The 25,534-nt window shown below is 47.3% G+C and overlaps 1 protein-coding gene across 1 annotated transcript in view; it reads right to left on the bottom strand.

Annotated features, from left to right (window-relative positions):
- LOC147110388 (solute carrier family 38 member 10-like) overlaps positions 1-17,333 on the bottom strand; it is a 60,262-nt gene extending 42,929 nt beyond the window's left edge. Inside the window, exon 1 of the mRNA XM_086000347.1 lies at positions 17,089-17,333. Coding sequence (XP_085856473.1) covers positions 17,089-17,178 — 90 coding nt within the window. The 5' untranslated portion in view covers positions 17,179-17,333. The remainder of the gene's footprint in view (positions 1-17,088) is intronic.
- Between the last annotated feature and the right edge of the window lie 8,201 nt (positions 17,334-25,534).

Here is a 25,534-nt window from a genome sequence, read left to right as displayed (position 1 = left end):
CTTTCTTCAATATAGACTGCTTTAATTACCTTAGCAGATCTTCCCTTTAAATTTTCTCCCCTTCCCTTCCCTCCCCTCCTGCCTCCTGAAGCTTAGGCCTTCTTGCTGGGGCTCCGTAGGCGCAGGACACCCTTCAGCACCTCACTAAAGTGACCATTGTTAATGTAGAAATAGAGAGAAACTATTTCCGCTGGTTGGGGAGTCTAGGACTAGGGGACCTCGTCTTCTATTGATTTCAGCCTTGGCGTCACCTTGCACTATGAACCTTGACCTCTAGTTTACTCAAGATGTGCGGGTTAGGTTGATTGGCTATGATAAATTGACCCTTAGTGTTAGGGGGATTAAATACGTGGGGTTACGGGGATAGGGTGGGATATGTGTTGGTGTAGGGGTTACAGGGATCGGGTGGGATATGTGTCGGTGCAGGCTCGATGGGCCGAAATGGCCTCTATCTGCACTGTGGGGTTTCTGTGATTTCTGTGATTCTGTGAAAGAATCTGCTTGTGCGACAGCAGACACACCCGATCCGGGCCTGGATGCCTAGTTAGGGAATTATGGCAGATGTGATCAGTGTTCCGATGCTATCACCAATTGAGTCAATTGTCTCAATTTGTTTACTAAACCAGTAAACTATGTTTCAAGATATCTACCCAACCAAGTGACTCTTTCAGGGTATCCAGCAACAATGAAGAATTTACTAAATTGTTTAACGGGTGGAGCAGAAAGAATAAATCCAGTGTGGTCGGACTGGTCCTACTGGTTGTGAGCCGAACATTCCAACATGACTCTTTGAAGTTAAATTCAATAGGCTGGCATTTAAATCCATCTTTGCTTCAATATTGTTTCTGAATAGATCTCTCTTGAACAAGGACCTAAAAAATGGGGCTAGTTCGATGAGCTGATTGCTTTTTCAGTTTCTATCTTTTTTTTGATACATATATCCTGAATCTGTAAACGCCACAAACTCTGCTCCCATGCCACTGACTCCGTTCCCCCTTCACTGGACATTCTCTCAGACTGAACCAGACAATCTGTAATTCTCAGTTTCCTGCTCAATCCTGAGCTAAGATTTAAACCCCACATCCATCACCAACAGTGACTGCACACCCACCTCCACCAACATTGCCCACCTCTGCCCCGACCGCAGCTTCTCCACCACCTTAGCCACGCTTTCGTCACCTCCAGACTAGCTACTCTAAAGCTCGCTTGGCTGACCTCCCATCTTCCACCCTCCATAAACACCAACTTGTCCAAAACTCAGCCGCATGCATCCAGTTTCACACTAAGTCCGGATCATCCACGATTCCTGCCTTCACTCCCTGCTCCCTAGCATATCACATATAAAATCCTTGTTCTCAATAATAAATTGGTCTATTGCCTTGCTCCATCCAATCTCTACAATCTCCTCCAGCGCTGTAGCCGCTCCCAAATACTCTGTTTCTCCAACGCTGGCCCGAGACAATGGCAGGAGTGGGGATGTTGGGGGGGGGTGGGGGTGGAGTTATTGGCAAGGGTACAATGTTTATGGTGAGGGCTGATCCCCTTAAACTCTGAGTTGTGAATGTGACTTGTGCAGTTATTAATTTTAGAGTATGCAGGTGCCCAAGGGGGAAAAAAAACAGTTGCCAACGTGTTACCTTGCCTGCTCCCGTAAGGTCATTGAACTTTTTCCAACACGGGTATGTGAGGTCCCAGTCAGTGTCAGAGCCACCTCGCTCCACATGATATGAGACACACGTTTCTGAAGCTTACTCCCATGGGTACCCAGCAGTCTTTCTCTCCTCAGCTGCATTTCATCCAAAAGTGTCTGCAAGTTGGCCTCTTTAAAACTGCGTGCTCTTCCTTTCTGCCTCCTTGCAACTCCCTGCTCCTTTCTTTGAGCGCCTCTGTCGGGTCCTTCTTTTGAAGACATGCTTTAAAACTGCCACAAAATATGTATAAAACCCATGCCATCCAGCTACCTGGTAAGTGAACTCACTGTGCCAAACACTTTCCTACTTACCTGTTGCTCCCCAGCCTTTCCCTGCAATCATCAGCCACTCTTGACTTATTAAAGGCTGCACCAATTTCCAAGCCCACAGTGCTACATGAAGGCTGCACTCCTGAAATACCAATGGATATTTTCACTATCCTAGATTACTTTGCGCATCAAATCACTTTTCAGTTCATAAAGAACGTGGGATTGCCCTTGGGAGTGGAGTTTTGCCTGGACGTGGGAAAATGTACCTCAATCCCAATGGACAGTTTATAAAAACAGAAATAGAAGCCATTGCATCGCAGATTACAGAATATATACCTGCAATACTCTGTGTACTCCTCCTTATCTTGATCATCATCTCGCTGGCCCAACTTGCACCCTTCGCTCCTTCAACTGTGGATTACTGCTCCTCTCCCGCCCCCTCCACTCCACCATCTATGGCCGATTTCTCAGCCACTATGTCCTTGTTCTTGCGACCTCTCTCTTCCAAAGCCGCGTTCACGCCCTCCAATGGCCTGCTGAAAACCTATCTCTTTAATTGCGCCTCCAGTCCCTTCCCTCTATCCTTTCCATCTTCTGTTCAGTACCCTCCCCTCCCCCCTGTTTTTCTATGTGAAGGATGCTATATAAGTGAATGTGAGGGATGCTATATAAGTGAATGGTCTTATTCACGCTATCTGCAAAGGTTCTTATATCTACAGGCTAAAAGCTCAATCAATCCTGACAATGAATAAGAGTTTTCGTAAATGGACCATTCCCTTTAAATTCCTCTTTGGTTTTGTTGCAAAAGCTGTGAATGGAAAGAAGCACCAGTCTGAAATTTTTAAAACGTTCAATCATTACTATGGGTGGGATTGTCTGCATTTTAAGGTGGTGATATTCCAATAGGACTGTTTTATTTGGCTATGCAACATTCTTGTTTGGTGCCACAAGGTTGATGTGTTCATTACTTCACTTGATTCTGTTCCTGACACTCACTCTTTAGGATTAAGTCCCATGGAAAATATGAGACAGGAAGGTATGAGACCATTGCCTCCCCTGTTAGGGAGTGAGGATCAATTTCAATTCTGTTAAAAATGGCACTTCGCTCATTTGAAATCCCAGGCCTCTCTGTCTGAGAAGTGTCTTATTTTCTCTTCAAAACCGATCTTTTAAAAATGATGTATAAATTATGGAAGTGTGCCATTTGCAGATCCCTTGGGGCTCACATCAGATGCCTTGCAGAAGTCAGTATGTCCCTGCTCTGTAGGTGCTGCACTATTGGGCTGGATCTTGCTGAGCAGGACATCTTGTAGTGTGCCCCAGTGGTTAAACTTTTTTGTGCGCCCATCAGCTCAATAAAGAATTTCCGCCTTAACTTGCTGGAAGTGCGAGCTGTGAACGGCGCGGCGAGGGCAACAGAGCATCTGGGACCCTAGTGAACAGCGGGACCAACAACATATCTCCTTAACCAATGAGATCGAAGGATTGAGAAAGAAACAGAGGAACGACTGAGAAGGAGGGTGAATTAGAGTCAAATCAGGTACGGAAAGAGAAATAAAGAGAGAGAAAAAAAGAGACAAGAAAAAAAATGTAAAATTTATAAATGACATTTTTAAACTCTCTAAGAACAATTTACCACCTGAAGGAATGAGATTCTAGTTTAAATTGTTCAATTTCTGGGCCAGTGAGGTTGATTGGCATTGCATTAACAATTATCACGTCGTTAAAAAGTTACTTCCGCTGTTACTTACCAGACTAAACTTTCTGTGGCCAGTTTAAAGGGCAATTAATGTGCAAATCCAGCAAGTTCTTAAAAATAACAGGGAGGCGAAGGGCGAGATGTCGTTTGTGCGAAGCAAACGGTGGTGCGGTGGAAATCGACCAGCAAGTTCTGGAAATTCACAACTCACGCGGTATCTCTTAGGGGAGTTATTCCTGGTGTCCTGGCCAATATTTATCCCTCAATCAACATAACAAAAAAAACAAATTATCTGGTCATTATCACATTGCTGTTTGTGGGAGTTTACTGCGTGCAAATTGGCTGCCGCGTTGACTACACTTCAAAAAGTACTTCATTGGCTGCAAAGCGCTTTGGGGCATCCGGTGGTTGTGAAAGGCGCTATACAAATGCAAGTCTTTCTTCCTTTCTTTCTTAATCCCCTGAACTTGCTAGCCGATGTGCACATTAACAACGGCGTACGTCGTTAACATGCCGTTACTTTTCCAGCAAGATCCTATCCAATATTGACCTCATTCCTAGTTGCCCACTGGAAACCACATACACTGTCCAGGTGAAGAGGACCATCATTTGCATACGCCATAATTGTGAGTTGGCCATCAAACACAGCTGTGCAGTGACATACCCTATGATTAAAAATATTCTTTTGGATTAATTACGTTTCTTAAATTCTTTTCAACTGCTCTTCAGAATTAAACAAAATTGTGTTTGCATGAGTGAAGTAGGTGTGTTTTGAAAACTTGAAATCCATTACCAACACTGAAAGAATTAAAGGTGCAAAGGGAGAATTTCGATGGGGTTCTTCGTGCCCTCAGTGGAAGATCAGCACAGCAATGGTGTAACTGACTATTTTTAGCCATTTGTGCCATTTCTCTAGGGCTACCGCCAATCTTCTGCCCAAGTTCCAGCAGAAGATCAGGAGAACCCTCACAGAAAGTCCAGTTGTCACTGTGTGGAAGCTATTGACTGTGAATATAATGGCCAGCTCTTAAAGAGCTGCAGTGAGTGTTGGGAGCATGTTTCTGTGCCTGAGGCTAGGGAATGCTGAGAAGGTGGCATTGATAACTGGGCTGGTCTCATGGTGGACTTAAAGAAAATTGTAGCTCCCCAGTGGCCTACCACACCATCTGGTGTAGCACTAAATCATACAAAGCTGGAATCATGCATGACATCCCTTGTGACTGTGACAAAGGTAAACTATCCCTCCTCGTCCTTCTTGACTTGTCTGCAGCCTTTGACATGGTTGACCACTCCATCCTTCTCCAACCGTCGTCCAGCTGGGTGGGACTGCTCTCACCTGGTTCTATTCTTAACTATCTAATCACAGCCAGAGAATCACCTGCAATGGCGTCTCTTCCCACTCCCGCATCGTTACTTCTGGTGTCCCCCAAGGATCTATCCTTGGCCCCATTTTATTTCTCATCTACATGTTACCCCTTGGCGACATCATCTGAAAACACGGCGTCAGTTTCCACATGTACCCAGCTCTACCTCACCACCACTTCTCTCGACCTCTCCACAGTCTCTAAATTGTCAGACAGCTTATCCGACATCCAGTTCTGGATAAGCAGAAATTTTCTCCAATTAAATATTGGGAAGACCAAAGGCATTGTTTTCGGTTCCCGTCACAAACTCCATTCCCTAGCCACCGAATCCATCCCTCACCCTAACATCTGTCTGAGGCTGAACCACACTGTTCGCAACTTTGGTGTCATATTTGACCCTGAAATGAGTTTCCAGCCACATATCCCCGACACATCTTAGACCGCCTATTTCCACCTCCCATAACATCGCCCGTCTCCACCCTTGCCTTAGCTCATCCACTGCTGAAACCCTCATCCATGCCTTTGTTACCTCTAGACTTAACTATTCCAATGCACTCCTGGCTGGTCTCCCACATTCTACCCTGCGTAAACTTGAGGTCATCCAAAACTCAGCTGCCCATGTCCTAACTCGCACCAAGTCCTGTTCGCCCATCTCCCCTGTGCTCGCTGACCTACATTGGCTCCCAGTTGAGCAACACCTCGATTTCAAAATTCTCATTCTTGTTTTCAAATCCCTCCATGGCCTAACCCTTCCTTATCTCTAATCTCCTCCAGCCCCACAACCCCCGAGATATCAGCGCTCCTCTAATTCTGCCCTCTTGAACATCCCTGATTATAATCGCTCAACCATTGGTGGCTGTGCCTTCTGATGTCTGGGCCCTTAGCTCTGGAATTCCCTGCCTAAACCTCTCCGCCTCTCTATCACTCTTTCCTTCTTTAAGACGCTCCTTAAAACCCACCTCTTTGACCAAGCTTTTGGTCACCTACCCTAATTTCTCCTTATGTGGCCCGGTGTCAAATTTTTTGTCTTATAATACTCCTGTGCAGCGCCTAGGGACGTTAAAGGCACTATATAAATACAAGTTGTTGTTGTTTTTCTGGTAAAGGTTCGGGGTCTCTGAAGGCCCTCAGTGGGACTCATGCCAATTCTCTGGCTGGAGTAAGCTCTGCCAACACTAACGGAGGGCATGAAAGTCAGAATTCCTGGAGAAGCCCAGCACCCCCCCCACCCCCCTTTGATGTCTGAGGGGTTGGTGGAAGATCCCTCCCCCCTCACCCCCTGGAATATAAAGGGCCAGTGTAAATGGAACCTGCTTCTGGCTCAAATTCCTCCCGAAACAGAAATTCGGCCTTCCCCAAGCCCAGGAATTTTGGGGCCTAACAAAAGTCCTTGCAGCTGGTAGTTTCTGCTGATTCTCTTTTGCCAGTCTGTTCGTGTTACAGCTGATCCTGATGCTCAAGTCTAAGTATTCATCGTGAATTTATTTACTAAATTCTGGCTCGGGTGGAACCCAGGCTTCCACTTGATGTGGGCGTGTGTACAGTCAGAGGTTGAATTAGCAATGCCATAACTCTGAGCCCACAAGACTTCCCCGAGAACAAAATTATGGGATTAATTCCTACCTTAATGTCATCAGCCTGGAGCATCAGCTATTCTAAGCAATCGCATGGGTTGACAAAGTATAACAAAGTATTTACAGCCCAGAAACAGGCCATTCGGCTCAACTGGTCTATCCGGTATTTATGCTCCACAAAAGCCTCCTCCCACTTTACTTCATCCAACCCTATCAGCGTATCCTTCTATTCCTTTCTCCCTCCTGTGCTTATCTAGCTTCTCCTTAAATGCATCTGTGCTATTCGCCTCAGCTACTCCTTGTGGTAGTGAGTTCCTCAGTCTAACCCACTCTTTGGCTGGAGTAAGCTCTGCCAACACCAATGGAGGGCATAAAAGTCAGAATTCCTGGAGAAGCCCAGAAGTTTCTCCTGAATTCCCGATTGGATTTATTAGTGACCATCTTATATTTATGACCCCTAGTTCTGGTCTCACCTGCAAGTGGGAACATCTTCTCTACATCTACCCTATCAAACTCTTTCAGAATATTAACGACCTCTATCAGGTCAACCCCTCAGTCTTCTCTTTTCTAGAGAAATCAACCCCAGCCTGTCCAATTTTTCCTGATAGGCATTACCTCTCAGTTCTGGTATCATTCTACTAAATCTTTTTTTGTACCTTCTCCAGTGTCTCAATATCCTTTTTATAATATGGAGACCAGAACTGTTTCAGTACTCCAAATGTGGTCTAACTTAGGTTCTATACAAGTTTAACATAACTTCTCCGCTTTTCAATTCTATCCCTCTAGTAATGAACCCCAGTGCTTGGTTTGCTTTTTTATGGCCTTATTAACCTGCGTCACTACATTTAGTGATCTGTGTATCTGTAACCCCAGATCCCTCTGCTCCTCTACCCCATTTAGACACTGATTTTCCAAGGAGTATGTGGCCTCCTTATTCTTCCAATCAAAATGTACTACCTCACACTTATCTAATTGAAGTTTATTTGCGAATTACACGCCCATTCTGCAAGTTTATTAATAATGTCTTCCTGTATTTTTTTGCAGTCCTCCTCTGTGTAAACTACACCCCCCAAATTTTGAAATTGTACTTCCAATTCCCGAGTCCAAATCCTTCATGTAAATGGTGAACAGCAATGGTCCCCACACCGAAATAACAACAGGAAACGCTGGAAAAACTCAGCAGGCCAGGCAGCATCGGTGGAGAGAGAAACAGAGTTAACGTTTCAGGTCGATGACCTTCCGTCAGAACTGGAAAACAGCAGGAAATGGAAAGCAAGCTTGGGGGCTGGGAAAAGGGGGAGGGGATGAAAGAACAAAAGGGAAGGTCAGTGATAGGATAGAAAGCAGGAGAGATTAAGAGACATTGAGAGACATTAAGCGATATTCAAGGCGAGAGGAGATGGTAATGGGACAGGTTAAGGAATAAAGGATGGCTCTAGATGGGGTGTGAATTGCGCTGGCAGAATGAAGGACAGCTGAAGGGAGGGAAGAAAAAATAAAAAGTGTGGATAAAAAAGAAGAAAATATATATATGTGATGGGGGCCGAGGTTATGATCTGAAATTGTTGAACTCTATGTTGAGTCCAGAGGGCTGTAGAGTGCCTAATCGAAAGATGAGGTGCTGTTCCTCGAGCTTACGCTGAGCTTCCGTGGAACAGTGCAAGAGGTCGAGGACAGTGAGGTCCGAGTGGGAATGGAGCGGTGAATTAAAGTGACAGGCCACCGGGAGCTCGGGGTCCCCCTTACGGACTGAACGGAGGTGTTCCGCAAAGCGGTCACCCAATCTGCGTTTGGTCTCCCCAATGTAGAGGAGACCACATCGTGAGCAGCGAATACAGTATACTAGATTGCAAGAAGTACAAGTAAATCGCTGTTTACATAAGAACATAAGAAGTATGAGCAGGAGTAGGCCATACGGCCCCTCGGGCCTGCTCCGCCATTCAATAGGATCATGGCTGACCCGAATCTAGACTCACGTCCACTTCCCTGCCCTCTCCCCATAACCCCTAATTCCCTTATCTGCTAGGAAACTGTCTATCTCTGTTTTAAATTTATTTAATGTTGCAGCTTCCACAGCTCTCTGGGGTAGCAAATTCCATAGATTTACTACCCTCTGAGTGAAGAAGTTTCTCCTCATATCAGTTTTACCTGGAAGGGGTGTTTGGGGCCCTGGACAGTGGGAAGGGGGGAGATATAAGGGCATGTATTGCATCTCCTGCGCTTGCACGGGAAGGTGCCGGGCGAAGGGGGGTTGTGGTGGTAGAGGAGTGGACTAGGGTGTCGCGGAGGGTGCGGTTCCTACAGAATGCTGAAAGGGGAGGTGAGGGGAAGATGCGTTTGGTGATGGGATCACGCTGGAGGTGGCGGAAATGGCGGAGGATGATCCATTGAATGTGGAGGCTGGTGGGGTGAAAGGTGAGGACAAGGGGAACCCTATCGTGGTTCCGGGAGGGAGGGGCAGGGGTGAGGGCAGAAGTACGGGTGATAGAACGGACACGGTCAAGGGCCGTGTCAACCACAGTAGAGGGGAATCCTCGGTTGAGGAAAAAGGAAGACATGTCGGAAGCACTGGTATGGAAGGTGGCACCGTTGGAGCAGATGCGGCGGAGATGGAGAAACTGGGAGAATGGAATAGAGTCCTTACAGGAGGCGGGGTGGGAGGAAGTGTAGTCCAGGTAGCTGTGGGAGTCAGTGGGCTTGTAGTGAATGTTAGTCAATAACCTATCCCCAGAGATGGAGACGGAGAAGTCGAGGAAGGGAAGAGTCGGAGATGGACCATGTGAAGGTGAGGGAAGGGTGGAAATTGGAAGCAAAGTGAATGAAATTTTATAGTTCAGGGTGAGAACAGGAGATGGCACCAATACAGTCAGCAATGTACTGGAAAAAGAGGTGAGGGAGGGGACCCAAGTAGGACTGGAACAAAGAGTGTTCCACATATTCCCACGAAAAGGCAGGCATAGCTAGGACCCAAAATAACAACAGAAAATGCTGCAAAAACTCAGCAGGCCAGACAACATCTGTGGAGAGAGCAATAGAGTCAACGTTTCAGGCCGAAACCCTTTGTCAGGTGTTGCTCAGGCATGCGGGTACCCATAGCAACACCTTTGATTTGGAGGAAATGAGTGGAGTCAAAGGAGAAGTTGTTCAATGTGAGAACAAGTTCAGCCAGGCGGAGGAGGGTGGTGGTGAATGGGGATTGGTTGGGCCTCTATTCAAGGAAGAAGCGGAGCGCCCTCAAGCCATCCTGGTGGGGGATGGAGGTGTAGAGAGGTTGTACGTCCATAGTGAAAAGGAGGCAGTTTGGGCCAGGAAACTGGAAACTGTTAAAGTGGCAGAGGGCATCGGAAGAGTCGTGGATGTAGGTGGGAAGAGACTGGACAAGGGGAGAAAAAAGAGTCGAGATAGGAAGAGATAACCTCCGTGGGGTAAGAACAGGCTGAAACGATGGGTCTACCAGGGCAGTCCTGTTTGTGGATCTTGGGGAGGAGGTAGAAGCGGGCTGTGCAGGGTTGGGGAACTATAAGGTTGGCGGCCGTGTGGGGGGGAAGATCTCCAGAGGAGATGAGGTCAGTGACAGTCTTGGAAATGGTGGCTTGATGTTCGTTAGTGGGGTCATGGTCCAGGTGGAGGTAGGAGGAGGTGTCGGAGAGTTGTCCCCACACCGATCCTTGTGGAACACCACGTCCCAACATTTGCCAAGGGATGGAACCCCCTGGTGCAGGACAACAGTCTTATCCTCGTACAAAATGCATAATACTGTGGATGCTGGAGATCTGAAATAAAAACAGAAACATGGTGGGAACACTCAGCAGGTCAGGCAGCCTCTGTGGAGAGAGGAAGGTCGGGTTAATGTTTCAGGAAGCTGACCTCTCGAAAAATGCTGCCCAAACTGCTGTGTGTTTCTTGCATGTATCCTGGCCGAAATTCAAATAATTGTCAGTCCCAATGCTGGTAGTTACAAATCAAACGGTTAATAACTTGTGATATGGTCAGTGCCCATCTATCTGAAATCACTGCACAACATCTTCCTTCGGTAAAATCACAACTTAATAGCCTAGAAATTGCTGTCGGTGTAAAACTTTAAAACTGAGCAATGGAGGCAGCAATGTTGGGAGTGCAGTATAGCTCTCGTTCATTTCCTGTCACCTGACACTAGGTAAATTGCGTTTCAGACTACAACAACAACCTACATTTATATAGCACATTTGACGTAATAAAATGTCCCAAGGTGCTTCACAGGAGCGTCATCAAATAAAATTTGACACCGAGCCACATAAGGAGTGATGTGCCTTCAATAACCACAAAACTAGAAGTTATAGACTTTAACAAGTTGGCTTTTAATCACTAAGATCAGAGCTAACATCTCAACACACTGACTGGCTCGCAGGAATGAGTCATACAGATCCTGGGATCTTTATGTAAGAGAAGTCAGGGGCGGAGCCAAGAGCCAAGACCTGGAACCTTCCAGGTTAGTTAGGAAAGAGGAAGTGAAACTATACAGCGTGTGGGGGAGGGTAATATACATGAGTGCAAAACGAATACAGGCAAGAACGAATACAGATTTCATTACATTCACCCCTTCTTTAGATTTAGTCCATCGGGGTGATGTTTCTTAAAAGTTGGTATAAGTGAGTCTGTCAGGAGGTTTTGCGGTTCTCAGTGATCGGCGCAAAGCCGGTTGGGGTGCCTCTAGGGGAGTGGATTCTGGTTCCTCTGCTGTCCGGGCCTCCGCAGTGTCTTCCAGGTTATCTGCAGTGTCCTCCAAGTTAAAGTTGGGTATTGATACCTCTGGGCGTCCTGTCTCTTTTTGGTGTAGGTCTTCCTCGGGTAGTCTCTCATCGTTCTCTCCGCTCCCCGAGGGAGCGAGGTCTTTTATGGAAACAGTGTCCTCTCGCCCGTCAGAGTATTCGATATAGGCGTACTGAGGGTTTGCATGGAGGAGCTGTACCTTTTCCACAAGGGGGTCCGTTTTATGGCCTCTCACGTGCTTCCGCAATAGTACTGTCCCCGGAGACGTCAGCCACGCGGGTAGAGATATGCCCGAGGTCGATTTCCGGGGGAAAACGAACATCTTTTCGTGAGGGGTAGCGTTAGTGGCTGTACATAACAGAGACCTTATGGAGTGGAGCACGTCTGGGAGGACTTCCTGCCAGCGGGAGGTCGGAAGGCCTTTTGACTTTAAGGCTAATGTGACAGCCTTCCAAACAGTAGCATTCTCCCTTTCCACTTGCCCATTACCCCGGGGGTTGTAGCTAGTGGTTCTGCTAGTGGCTATCCCCTTTGAGAACAAGAACTGGCGCAGTTCGTCACTCATAAATGACGTCCCCCTATCGCTGTGTATGTAGTTCGACATGCCAAACATGCAGAATAGATTACCGAGACACTTGATGACCGTGGCACTGGTCATGTCTGGGCAGGGAATGGCGAAGGGGAAGCGGGAATATTCATCGATGATATTGAGGAAGTATACGTTACGGTCGGCAGAGGGAAGGGGTCCCTTGAAGTCCAGACTTAGGCGCTCGAATGGCCGTGTGGCTTTGATAAGGTGTGCACGGTCAGGCCTGTAGAAACGAGGCTTGCATTCCGCACAGATGCGGCAGGCTCTGGTCATTGCCCTGACCTCCTCGATGGAGTGGGGCAGATTGCGGGACTTTATAAAATGGTATAGTCGGGTGACCCCTGGGTGACAGAGGTCGTTGTGGAGACCCTGTAATTTGTCCGTATGAATGCTGGCACACATTCCCCGCGATAGGGCGTCTGGGGGTTCATTAAGGGGTCCCGGCCTGTACATAATATCATAGTCGAACGTGGATAGTTCGATCCTCCACCTGAGTATTTTGTCATTCTTGATTTTCCTCCTTTGTTTGTTATTAAACATGAAAGCCACCGACCGCTGGTCGGTGAGCAGGGTGAAACGTTTGCCGGCTAGGCAGTGTCTCCAGTGCCGCACTGCCTCCACTATAGCCTGTGCCTCCTTCTCGACAGAAGAGTGCCTGATTTCAGGTCCCTGAAGGGTTCGGGAGAAGAAGGCCACAGGTCTCCCAGCCTGATTGAGGGTCGCAGCTAAAGCAAAGTCTGATGCATCGCTTTCGACTTGAAACGGAATGCTTTCGTCCACTGCACACAGTGCAGCCCTTTCAATGTCCTGTTTGATACTGGTGAAAGCCTCCCGAGCTTCAGCTGATAGTGGGAAGGACGTCGATTTAATGAGGGGTCGGGCCTTATCAGAGTAATTGGGCACCCATTGGGCATAATACGAAAAAAAATCCCAGGCACCTTTTTAAAGCTTTGGGATTGTGTGGCAGGGGCAGTTCCTTTAGGGGGCGTAATCGGTCAGGGTCCGGTCCAATTACCCCATCTTCCAGCACACAGCCGAGGATACAGAGACGGGTTGTGTTGAAGACACATTTGTCTTCGTTGTAGGTTAGATTCAGCTTTAGGGCAGTTTTTAAAAATCTCGCAAGATTTAGATCGTGGTCTTGCTGGTTGTGCCCGCAGATAGTGACATTGTCCAGATAGGGGTAGGTAGCTTGTAGTTTATTCTCGTCAACCATGCGGTCCATCTCACGTTGGAAGACCGAGACCCCATTTGTTACCCCGAAGGGCACTCTGAGAAAATGGTAGAGGCGCCCGTTCGCCTCAAAGGCGGTGTATGGGCGGTCCTCCGTTCTAATGGGGAGCTGGTGATACGCGGATTTGAGGTCGATAGTCGAGAAGACTCGGTATTGCGCGATCTGGTTGACCATTTCTGATATGCGGGGTAAAGGGTAGGCGTCCAGCTGGGTATAAATATTAACAGTCTGGCTGTAGTCAATTACCATCCGTTTCTTTTCGCTATTTTTAACTATGACTACTTGGGCACGCCACGGACTGGTACTGCATTCAATAATGTCTTCCCGCAGGAGTCTGTCCACTTCCGCCTTGATAAAGTGTCTGTCTTCCAGACTGTACCGTCTACTTTTGGTCACTATGGGCCTACAGTTCGGAGCGAGATTAGCGAATAAAGAGGGCGGGCTGATTTTTAAGGTTGATAGGCCACAGACTGTGAGTGGCGGCTGGGACCCGCCATATGCTAGCGTGACACTTTCGTGGTGGCACTGGAAGTCCAGGCCCAAGATTACATTAACACAGAGTTCTGGCATCACGAGGAGTTTAAAATCCTTGTAGTCCGTGCCTTTTACAGTCAGTGTTACCACACAGTAGCCCAAAATGTCCGAAGTGTGGGGCTTAGCAGCCATAGCAATTCTGCTCCGTGTAGGGGTTACCGTTAATGAGTGCTGCCGTACCAGGCTAGGGTGGATAAAACTCTCGGTACTCCCACAGTCAATTAAACATTTCGTTAAATTCCCGTTTACCTGTATGTCCATCATGGATTTTGTCAACGGGTGTGGCCTGGATTGATCCACCGTGATCGAAGCCACTGTTGGGCCCTGGGCGGCCGTTGAGTCGGGAAAAGATGGCGGATCCCAAGATGGCGGCACGCACGAGGCGGTGACGGAGTTGGAAATCGGATTCCCCCTGCAGACTTTGCTAAAATGCCCCTTTTTCTTACATTTGAAGCATGTAGTGTCCTTTGCTGGGCATCGTTGTCTGGGGTGTTTGGCCTGGCCGCAGAAGTAGCATTTCGGGCCTCGAGACATTGCCGCTGTAGTAGGACTCCTGGGTGAACTTCTGTGTGGGGACTCCGGCAGTGTAGAGCTGGTCTGAGACCTGGATGGGGAAGATGGCTGATTCCAAGATGGCGGCCTGCTCGGCGCGCACGAGGCGATGAGGGCCGCATGGCCGGAAGAATAAGAGTCAGAGTTTTTCTGGGCCACGTCCAGCGATCGCGCAGTAGCCACTGCCTTTTTTAAGTCCAGGACCTCCTTCTCCAGCAGTCTCTGCCGGATATAATTCGATTTGAGGCCCGTGATGAAGGAATCGCGGACCAATTCGTCAGAGTACACGTTGGCCGTCACGGCCTTGCAGTTACAGTCCCGGACCAAGTCCTTTAGGCCCTGTAAGAAATCGTCCATTGATTCCTCAGGTCGCTGCCTGCGTGTAGCCAGTAGATGTCTGGCGTACACTTCGTTTACTGGCCTCTGGTATTGGGCCTTCAGGATAGTGATGGCCTCCGTGTAAGAGGTGGCGTCCCGGATGAACGAATAAATCCGATGATTAACGCGAGTAGTCAGTAGACTCAGTTTATCTACCTCGCTAGCGGATGAGGCCCTCGCGAAGAGTTCGAAGCATTTGAGCCAGTGTCCAAATTGATTTGATGCTTCAGCAGAATGTGGATCCAAGTCCAGACGCTCTGGTTTTAGGAGTCGATCCATCCTAGTATTCTTTAGTGATTAAAATTGATGTGCCTTCAATAACCACAAAACTAGAAGTTATAGACTTTAACAAGTTGGCTTTTAATCACTAAGATCAGAGCTAACATCTCAACACACTGACTGGCTCACAGGAATGAGTCATACAGATCCTGGGATCTTTATGTAAGAGAAGTCAGGGGCGGAGCCAAGAGCCAAGACCTGGAACCTTCCAGGTTAGTCAGGAAAGAGGAAGTGAAACTATACACCGTGTGGGGGAGGGTAATATACATGAGTGCAAAACGAATACAGGCAAGAATGAATACAGATTTCAATACAAGGAGCTATTAGGACAGGTGACCAAAAGCTTGGTCAAAAAAGTAGGTTTTTAAGGAGCGTCTTAAAGGAGAGAGAGGCAGAGAGGCGGAGTGTCAGCCTAGAATACAGGCTCAAGTCCCGGAGTGGGGCTTGAAACCCATTACTTTCTTGGCTCAGAGGCAAGACTGCTACCAACTGAGCCAACGCTGACTCTTATAAAACGCAGGTAATGTACATTCAATTTTTAAAAAAAACATTGGCCAGTTATCATCCCTCCAACATAAGTTATAGAAAATAGGCCATCCAGCCCGTCTAGCATACTGTGTCTTTATGGTCCAACTAGCCTCATTCACACTGTTCTATTCATAGAATCCTAGAAACTTACAGCACAGAAGGAGGCCATTCGGCCCATCGTGCCTGTGCCGGCTCTTTGAAAGAGCGGTCAGTCGTGCTCAATCCCACATCCCCGCTTTTTGTCCGTGACCCTGTAAGTTCCTCATCCTCAAGAACCCGCTCAACTCCCTTTTAAAATTACTAATGGAATCAGCTTCCACCACCTTTTTCAGCTCGAGCGTTCCAGATCCCGACAACTCTCTGAGTGAAACAAATTCTCCTCATCTCCCCATTGGATCTTTGGCCAACGATTTTGAATCTACGACCTCGATAGTTAATGACCCACTCGCCAGAGGGATTATTTTTTCCCTGTTTACTCTATCAAAACCCACTTTTATTCAGTCGCGCTGCTTCACCATAGCTTGCTCTCTCCGCTCTCATTGACTCTCTAATTGCTATTGATTTGTTAAACATCCATACCAGTTTGCAACTGGAGGGGATTTTCACATTAACTTGGTTATTACCCGTTGGTGTGCGATGCTACTCAGGAGTAAGTTCGGAGTTACTAAAGTTTTGGGGAGAATTGATCAGTATACTTGCTGATGGTCACTGTTCTCATATGAAGTAAATTAATCTCTTTGATTTTTTTCAAGGCAGACCTTAACCTATTGAATTAGCGTTCATAAGAAGTAGTACATATGTCAACCGTGGCTCTGTGGGTAGCACTCTCTCTCGCCTCTGAGTCAGAAGGTTGTGGGTTCAAGTCCCACTCCAGAAACTTGAGCACAGAAATCTAGGCTGACACTCCAATGCAGTACTGAGGGAGTGCTGCACTGTCAGGTGCCGTCTTTCGGATGGGATGTTAAACCGAGGCCCCGTCTGCTTTCTCGGGTGGACGTAAAAGATCCCATGGCACTATTTCAAAGAAGAGCAGGGGAGTTCTCCCCGGTGTCCTGGCCAATATTTATCCCTCAATCAACATCACTAAAAACAGGTTATCTGGTCACTATCACGTTGCTGTTTGTGGGAGCTTGCTGTGTGCAAATTGGCTGCTGCGTTTCCTACATTACAACAGTGACCACACTTCAAAACGTTCTTCATTGGCTGTAAAGCGCTTTGAGGCGTCCGGTTGTCATGAAAGGCGCTATATAAATGCAAGTCTTTCTTTTACAACATCAGAAAGTTGTGTAGATACAATGGTCACTCCAGACTGATAGAAAATAAGCCAGGTAAAATGCCAAAAATCAAACTGCTCTGAAAAATCTCATGCATGACGTACAGTCTATCAGGCTCGCAAAAAACCTACTTCTGAAGTTGTTGCTACAACCACATTTGGCTAAAGTACCATATCCCAGCAAGAATCGCCCAGTTCAACAGAGGAGGAGAGAAAGAGGAGAAAAAAAAAGTGTTAAGAAAATAATGAAGCGGGTAAACCTTCAGTCACGCTGTGAACTGAACTTAAAGTCCCAGTCCCGGCGGCGAAGAGGCATTGCTGCCAGCTCTCCTTACTGGCTTCTTTGAATCGAGGTTTAATCTGAATAGTAATTACCTGTTGAAAGCAGAATGGCACAGTCAGCACAGATACTCCAACGATGCTGTTCACAACAGTGATTGTTAAACTCAGCTCCTTCACTTCCATTCCCCTGCGATCCTTTAAAAAATGACAACTTGAGAAATAGGCAGGTAGGGAAGATTCTTCCACTTAATGTAAGCTCACACTTGTGCCTACTTAATACCATGACATTGCTCAGCACTGCTCGCAATTTAACATTGCTTCCTGGTTGTTTAAATGTTTGTGCTGAACTCCTCCTCTATTCCTGTTGAACAATAAACAGCTGAGGAGGGAAAGGAATGTGCAGTGAATGGCTGGTTGGCGTCTAGGTCACAAGATAATTGGGAATGAGGAATGCCATTCAGCCCGTCTTAATTCATCCGTGCAGATCCGAACATCCACCCGTGCATGCTAGCATCCAATTATTTTCACTACCAGAAGGGAAAAAAACACTTGCATTTATATAGCGCCTTTCATAACGCTTTACAGCCAATGAAGTGCTTTTGAAGTGTAGTCACTGTTGTAATGTAGGAAACACTGTAGCCATTTTGCGCACAGCAAGCTCCCACAAACAGCAATGTGATAATGACCAGTTAATCTGGTTTTAGTGATGTTGGTTGAGGGATAAATATTGGCCAGGACACCGGGGAGAATTCCCCTGCTCTTCTTCAAAATAGTGCCAGGGATCTTCTATGTCCAACTGAGAGAGCAGACAGGGACCTTGGTTTAATGTCTCATCTGAAAAACGGCACCTTGGACCGGGCAGTACTCCCTCAGCACTGCACTGGAGTGTCAGTTTAGATTATTTGCTCAAGTCCCCAGAGTGGGACTGTGAATTCACAACCGTCTGACTCAGAGGCGAGAGAGTGTTACCCACTGAGCCACAGCTGACACGGAAGCAGAGTGGAGAGAGAGGGGAAGCAGGGGAAGGGCAGAGAGGGTGCGAGGAGGAGCTAGGTTAAGGACAGGGGAGCGAGTACTGGGGACGGCGTTGGGGAAGGAGGAGAGGAAATGAGGGAAGAGTGAGAGAAGGGAGAGGGAGAGGATGGGGGAGAAGGGACGGGGTGGAAGGGAGAGGAGAGGGGGATAGGGTGAAGGAGAGGGGGAAGAATAGGGGGAGATGAACGGGAGAGGGAGGGGAGAGAAGGAGGGGTGGGGCAGGGGAGGGAGAGAGGGGGAAGAAGTGATGTGATTGTACCTCATTCGGGTGGGGGGGGGGGATCACCAGACTGCAGATGTTGCCTCAGTGTGGGGCTTCCTCCTTGAGCGGGATTATGATTTGGCGATTGGCAGATGGGAGCCGATCAGATATCCAGTCTCTGGGTGTGGGGGCAAGGACCATTCTGCCAAGCTGCTGTGGGGGGGTTGGACTTGCCCTTGTGCTTCCCAAGATCTCCGAGCAGCAAGTCTGATAGACAATTCGGTCGGCAGTCTGGGGCTGCGAGTGCCATTTAAAGCAGGTTTGTTATGTAACCATTTCTAACATTTTCCGCGCCAACATTCTGGTGTTTTTTCTGAATGTGCTCTGTACTTCTTTGATTTTTCAACTGACTTTGGGTTTTTATTAACAACCTTTGCTTTAATAACTTTTTCACTTGTGTGTCTGTGTGTGGTACAGGTTGAGCACCCCGAATCCGGCAACCTCAGGACCGAGGCCGAGCCGGTTTTCGGGTTTTTACGGACTTCAGAACGTGTTTCTGATGTCCGAAGTCCGGAAACGCCCGAGCCCAGGTTGCGATATTTCCAGACTTCGGAGATCAGAAACACGTGCTGAGTCCGGAAATGCCTGGGCCCAGGTTGCGCTATTTCCGGTTTTTGGTAAGCCTCCCTCAGGGTGTCTGGATTCCAGAACATTTTATGGATTCCGGACCCCTGCCACCAATCGTCCCAGAGTCCAGATTCCGGATCTCCGGATTTGGGACGCTCAACCTGTACTTATATTCGCATTAGTTGGCCCTGTCCATAGCGTTATGCTCACAGCACCACCTACAGCTGCAATATCTCCGGGATGTTGTGACCTGGAACTAGTTCTAATGTACAGCATTTTCTGTTGTTATGTCTAATATACAACATGTACTTATATAACAGGGAGGGGCACTTCCCTACAATATGAGTATCATCGGCTGATAGGAGCTTGAAGTATGTTCTACTATTTTTCTGTAAACATGGCTATGTTTTCCCCTCAATTTTCATTTATTTCTCAACTAGTACTTCCTGCTGTCGACTGCTCCTTGGGTATTGGCTGCCACCTGGCCACTCTTGATGTGTGAGCCTTGACACTGAGGCTATTCCACCACAGGAGGCTACGCAATTCAACCGAAACTTGCCTTCTCAGTTGGTAGCGCTCTCGCCTCTGAGTCAGAAGGTCGTGAGTTCAAGTCCGGCTCCAAGAGACTTGAGCACAACAATCTAGGCTGACACTCCCAGCGCAGTACTGAGGAAGTGGTGTGTCGTCACTAAAAAACAGGTGATCTGGCCATTTATCACAATGCTGTTTGTGGGAGCTTGCTGTGTGCAAATTGGCTGCCGCGTTTCCTACATTACAACGGTAACTACACTTCAAAAGTTCTGACGAAGGGTCTTCGACCTGAAACGTTAACTCTGTTTCTCTCCACACGGATGTTGCCTGGCCTGCTGAGTTTTTCCAGCGTTTTCGGTTGTTACTTCAAAAGTACTTCACTGATTGTAAAGTGCTTTGGGACATCCTGAGGTTCTGAAAGATGCTATTTAAATGCAAGTTTTTCTTTCTTTAACATTCACATACTTCCACTTTCCAGCAGGTGTCTGGATTGCAGCCAGTAGCAGAAACCCTGTGTGATTGTTTTTTTATTTTACCTTCCCTAGCCGTAGGGTGTTGTGGCGAATTGTAGCCAACTCCCTACTCCTGCCTTATTGAAGAACAATTAACTCAGTACAGAACAGGAATCAAACCAGGGGCCTTATGACTACCTTCTTTTCCAACTAAGCCATTCGGATAGCCTTTATAAGGCAAATTCCCTCTTGGGTCACCTTGTGTCATTAGCCATCTGCGGATGAGAGGACAGGTATCTGGCAATGCCACAGTCCCATTGGCTACCACTTGGAGAACAAGAGAAATCAGTGGTGATTTTTCATCCACTTATCCCTCCATCCCTACATAGAAGCATTTAGCCTCTGCTCTAGCCCTTACTTCCTGCAGTAACATGTTACAATAAGGGGAAGGTTTCCAGTTATAGAATCTATATAGAGTCATAGAAGGTTACAGCACAGAAGGAGGCCATTCGGCCCGTCGAGCCCGTGCCAGCTCTCTGCAAGAGCACTTCAGCTCGTCCCACTCACCCGCCCTTTCCCTGTAGCCCTGCAATTTTTTTTTCCTTCAGCTACTTATCCAATTCCCTTTTGAAAGCCACGATTGAGTCGGCCTCCACCACCCGTTCAGGCAGTGCATTCCAGATCCTAACCACTCGCTGCCTAAAAAGTTTTTCCTCGTGTCGCCTTTGGTTTTTTTGTCAATCACCTTAAATCTGTGTCCTCTGGTTCTCAACCCTTCCGCCAATGGGAACAGTTTCTCTATCTACTCTGTCTAGACCCCTCATGGTCTTGAACACCTCGATCAAATCTCCTCTCAACCTTCTCTGCTCTTATGCCTTTAGGTCTCAGTGAAGCCAGAGTTAAACACTGATAAGATATATCTTTTGTTTACAAGGTAAGGAAGTACCGTGGTTGCAGTGTGTACCATCTACAAGATGCACTGCAGCAACTCATCAAGGCTTCTTCGGCAGCACCACCCAAACCCACGACCTCTTCCACCTAGAAGGACAAGGGCAGCAGGCGCACGGGAACACCACCACCTCCAAGTTCCCCTCCAAGTCACATGCCATCCTGACTTAGAAGCATATCGGCCGATCCTTCATCATCGCTGGGTCAAAATCCTGGAACTCCCTCCCTAACAGCGCTGTGGGAGTACCTTCACCACACGCACTGCAGCGGTTCAAGGCAGCGGCTCACCACCACCTTCTCGAAAGCAATTAGGGATGGGCAATAAATGCTGGCCTGGCCAGCGATGCCCACATCCCATAAAATAAACAAATAATACAAAAAAGCTATTAGGAAATATTGGTACACTGAAGTCCTTTAGAGAGGTAAGAAGGGTGACTTCTCAGAGCTGACTGCAAAGCATGCTAAGGATCAAGGAAACTAGTAGGAACAGACTAAACACTCATAGTCCCAGTAACAAGGCACAGTCAGGAAAGCAGCCTACAAGTTTACTTAAAGTCACGAGTGTAGACATAGCAACCCTGAGCACTTTCCACTTGTACAATTATCAAAGTACAATCTCACATTTGGCACTACAAGGTGAAAAGGGGCTGTTGTGTCTTGGATTTTAACTGACTGTGAAAAGAAAGTGAAAGCTTGACGGTTGAAAAGTCACATAAAAGATTTTGTGAAGTTGAAATCAACGGCTATTGTGGCTGCAGAGTAGTGGATCGCTGCTGGCAGCCATCTTAATTGGGCCAAACGTCAAGGAAAATCAACTGTTGATGATAGGTTGTCAAATCGAAGACGTAGCAGTGATGGACTGCACAGTATTTTTGGAAAGTTACTCTCGTGAGCAGGGCAGGCCTCAGATTTTCTTGTGGGACCCGGAGCAATGTTTATACGCCACACGGGAGAACTTTTTTTTTAGGAAGAAATGCAATATACTTCTGCAATAAGATCAAATTATGTACCCTGAAACAGCTTCTGGCCCCACAAGGATATTTTAAAAATAAATAAACTTACCTTTTGGGACCTCTCCTGGCCTAGATCCAATTCCTCACTGGGTAGAATCACAGAATGATGCAGCACAGAAGGAGGCCGTTCGACCCATCGTGCCTGTGCCGGCTCTTTGAAAGAGCTATCCAATTAGTCCCACTTCCCCGCCCATTCCCCATAGCCCTGCAAATGTTTCCCCTTCAAATATTTATCAAATTCCCTTTTGAAAGTTACTGTTGAATCTGCTTCCACCACCCTTTCAGGCAGTGCATCAAAACTCGCTGCGTAAAACATTATTTCCTCATGTCACCTCTGGTTCTTTTGCCCATTACCTTAAATCTGTGTCCTCTGGTTACCAACCCTTCTGCCACTGAAAACAGTTTCTCCTCATTTACCCGGTCAAAACTCTTCATAATTTTGAACATTTCTGTCAAATCTCCACTTAACCTTCTCTGCTCTAAGGAGGACAACCCTAGTTTCTCTAGTCTCTCCACGAAACTGAAGTCCTTCATCCCTGGTCCCATTCGAGTAACTCTCCTCTGCACCCTCTCTAAGGCCTTGACATCCTTCCCAAAGTGCGGTGCCCAGAATTAGCCACAATACTCTAGCTGCGGCCTAACCAGTGATTTATAAAGGTTTAGCATAACTTCTTTGTTTTTGTACTCTTGTCTCTATTTATAAAGCCAAGGGTCCCGTGTGCTATTTTAACAGCCTTCTCAACTTGTCCTGCCACCTTCAAAGATTTGTGTACGTACACCCCCACGTCTCTCTGTTCCTGCATCCCCTTTAACATTGTACCACTTAGTTTATATCGGCTCTCCTCGTTCTGGCAGGACACTGCCAATTTCTGTTCAGGTCTACTTGTAAAAATTGCAGTCGGGTCCCAATGATGTCATCGGGCCCACTAGATGTAACTGGACATGCATACACTAGAAAGGACCCAGCCAGCTTTGGGTGGGTGTCTTCGTCACCTGCGGTGAAAATCCCCGCAGGTCATCTCAATGTGGTTCCAGGGAGGGTAACTGACCTGAGGGATCTTAACAGCCTTGTGGCAGGCAGGTAAAGTTAAGATCACTCCCAGCCTCTCTGACATTGCAGCAATCCTCTCAAACCTGCCACCTCTGCCACCTAGAAGGACAAGGGCAGCAGGCGCAAGGGAACACCACCACCTCCAAGTTCCCCTCCAAGTCACACACCATCCAGACTCGGAAATATATCGCCGATCCTTCATCGTCGCTGGGTCAAAATCCTGGAACTCCCTCCCTAACAGCACTGTGGGAGTACCTTCACCACACGGACTGCAGCGGTTCACGAAGGCGGCTCACCACCACCTTCCAACATTCGATAGACTCTGGAACAGTACCCACGGATTGGAGGGTAGCTAATGTTACCCCACTGTTCAAAAAAGGTGGTAGAGAGAAGACGGGGAAGTACAGACCGGTGAGCCTGACATCGGTAGTGGGGAAAATGCTAGAGTCCATTATAAAAGATGTAATAGCAGAGTACTTGGAAAACAGTGACAGGATCGGACAAAGTCAACATGGATTTACAAAAGGTAAATCGTGCTTGACTAATCTACTGGAATTTTTTGAGGATGTAACTGGTAAAGTAGGAGAACCAGTGGATGTGGTGTATTTGGAATTTCAAAAGGCTTTCGATAAGGTCCCGCATAAGAGATTAGCGTGTAAAGTTAAGGCACATGGGATTAGGGGCAAGGTGTTGACTTAGATAGAGAACTGGTTGGCAGACAGAAAGCAAAGAGTTGGAATAAACGGGTCTTTTTCCGAGTGGCAGGCAGTGACTAGTGGGGTACCGCAGGGATCGGTCCTTGGACCCCAGCTATTCACAATATATATTAATGATCTAGACGAGGGAACTAGATGTAATATCTCCAAGTTTGCAGACGACACAAAGCTGGGTGGGTGTGTGTGCTGTGAGGAGGATGCCGAGAAACTCCAATATGATTTGGACAGGTTGGGTGATTGGGCAGAAGCATGGCAGATGCAATATAACGTGGATAAATGCGAGGTTATCCACTTTGGTGTCAAAAACAGGAAGGCAGATTATTATCTGAATGGCAATAGATTGGGGGAAGGGGAAGTGCAACGAGACCTGGGTGTCCTTGTGCACCAGTCGCTGAAGGTAAGCATGCAGGTGCAGCAGGCGGTTAAGAAGGCAAATGGTATGTTGGCCTTCGTAGCGAAAGGGTTTGATTACAGGAACAAGGATGTCTCGCTGCAGTTGTACAGGGCCTTGATGAGTCCACATCTTGAATATTGTGTGCAGTTTTGGTTGTCTTATCTGAGGAAGGATGTTCTTGCCATGGAGGGAGTGCAGTGAAGATTCACCAAGCTGATACCTGGGATGGCAGGAATGACCTATGAGGAGAGAGTGGGTCGATTGGGCTTGTACTCACTGGAGTTTAGAAGAATGAGAGGGGATCTCATTGAAACTTATAAAATTCTAACAGGGCTAGACAGACTAGATGCAGGAAGGGTGTTCCCGATGGTCGGGGAGACCAGAACCAGGGGTCACAGTCTAAGGATAAGGGGTAAGCCATTTAGGACAGAGATGAGGAGGAATTTCTTCACCCAGAGAGTGGTGAACCTGTAGAATTCTCTACCACAGAAGGCAGTAGAGGCCAATACATTAAATATATTCAAGAAGGAGTTGGATATATTTCTTAAGGCTAAAGGGATCAAGGGATATGGTGAGAAGGCAGGAACGGGGTACTGAATTTGGATGATCAGCCATGATCGCATTGAATGGCGGAGCAGGCTCGAGGGGCCAAATGGCCTACTCCTGCTCCTATCTTCTATGTTTCTATGTTTCTCAAGGGCAATTAGGGATGGGCAATAAATGCAGGCCTGGCCAGCGAGGCCCACACCCCATGAACGAATTAAAAAACATACTGCACTGGAGTGTCAGCCCAGATTACAAGCTCAAATCTCTGGAGTGGGGCCTGACCATACAGCTTTCTGATGCAGTGCCATAACTGAGCCAAGGCTGAAGGGGCAGGGATGAAAAGTCATTCATGAAAAAGAGTTGTGGGGGAAATTTTCCCCTAAACTTGGTACAAAGGCATTTAGGGTTAGGGTTAGGGTTACAACTTTACGTTGGTCATGAGGATTTTCACCCTGCCTTTAGGTAGAATTTTCAGTGGATTCATGTTGCCGCAGATTTGCCAAAAACTCAGCCGATATTGTGAGTTAACACCGGTGGAAAATGGGACATCAGCAGGTTTTCCTCTTTTGCACTTGGATCTGCCTGGGCAGAGTGTCCGGAGGAAAATCTTCCCCCCCCCCCCCCAGTTATGGAATGCAAATGGCAGCAGAGTGACGTCTGAAATATTAATATTACACAGTTCAAAACTATGGAGAATAATGTTGAGAGTTGAATTTTCAAATAGCGCAGTTCACATACAAATGATTCAGACACTCTTGCTGCAGTCCTGTGTGTCCTATTTTTATGGAGGCATTGCTACACAATGGAAAACTAATCCAAGGGATGCAGTGTGCATGTGTTTAAATGTTCACAAGTAAACCTTGCCAATCAAAAGTTCCGCTCTTAATGAAGTCGGCGTGTAGGACTTTATTTGGCTCTTACTGCCCAGGCAGGCCCTGTCTAAGGTTACCCTAAGGTATGAAGCACAGGGCGGGACTCAGAACAGACACTACATTGACCAAATCAGATGCCTTAGAATCACAGG

The sequence above is a fragment of the Somniosus microcephalus genome, chromosome 11, assembly GCF_052327205.1.
Source record: "Somniosus microcephalus isolate GS21.2 chromosome 11, FLI_Smic_1.0, whole genome shotgun sequence".
Lineage (NCBI taxonomy): Eukaryota > Metazoa > Chordata > Chondrichthyes > Squaliformes > Somniosidae > Somniosus > Somniosus microcephalus.
This window is presented reverse-complemented; position numbering and strand designations above follow the sequence as displayed.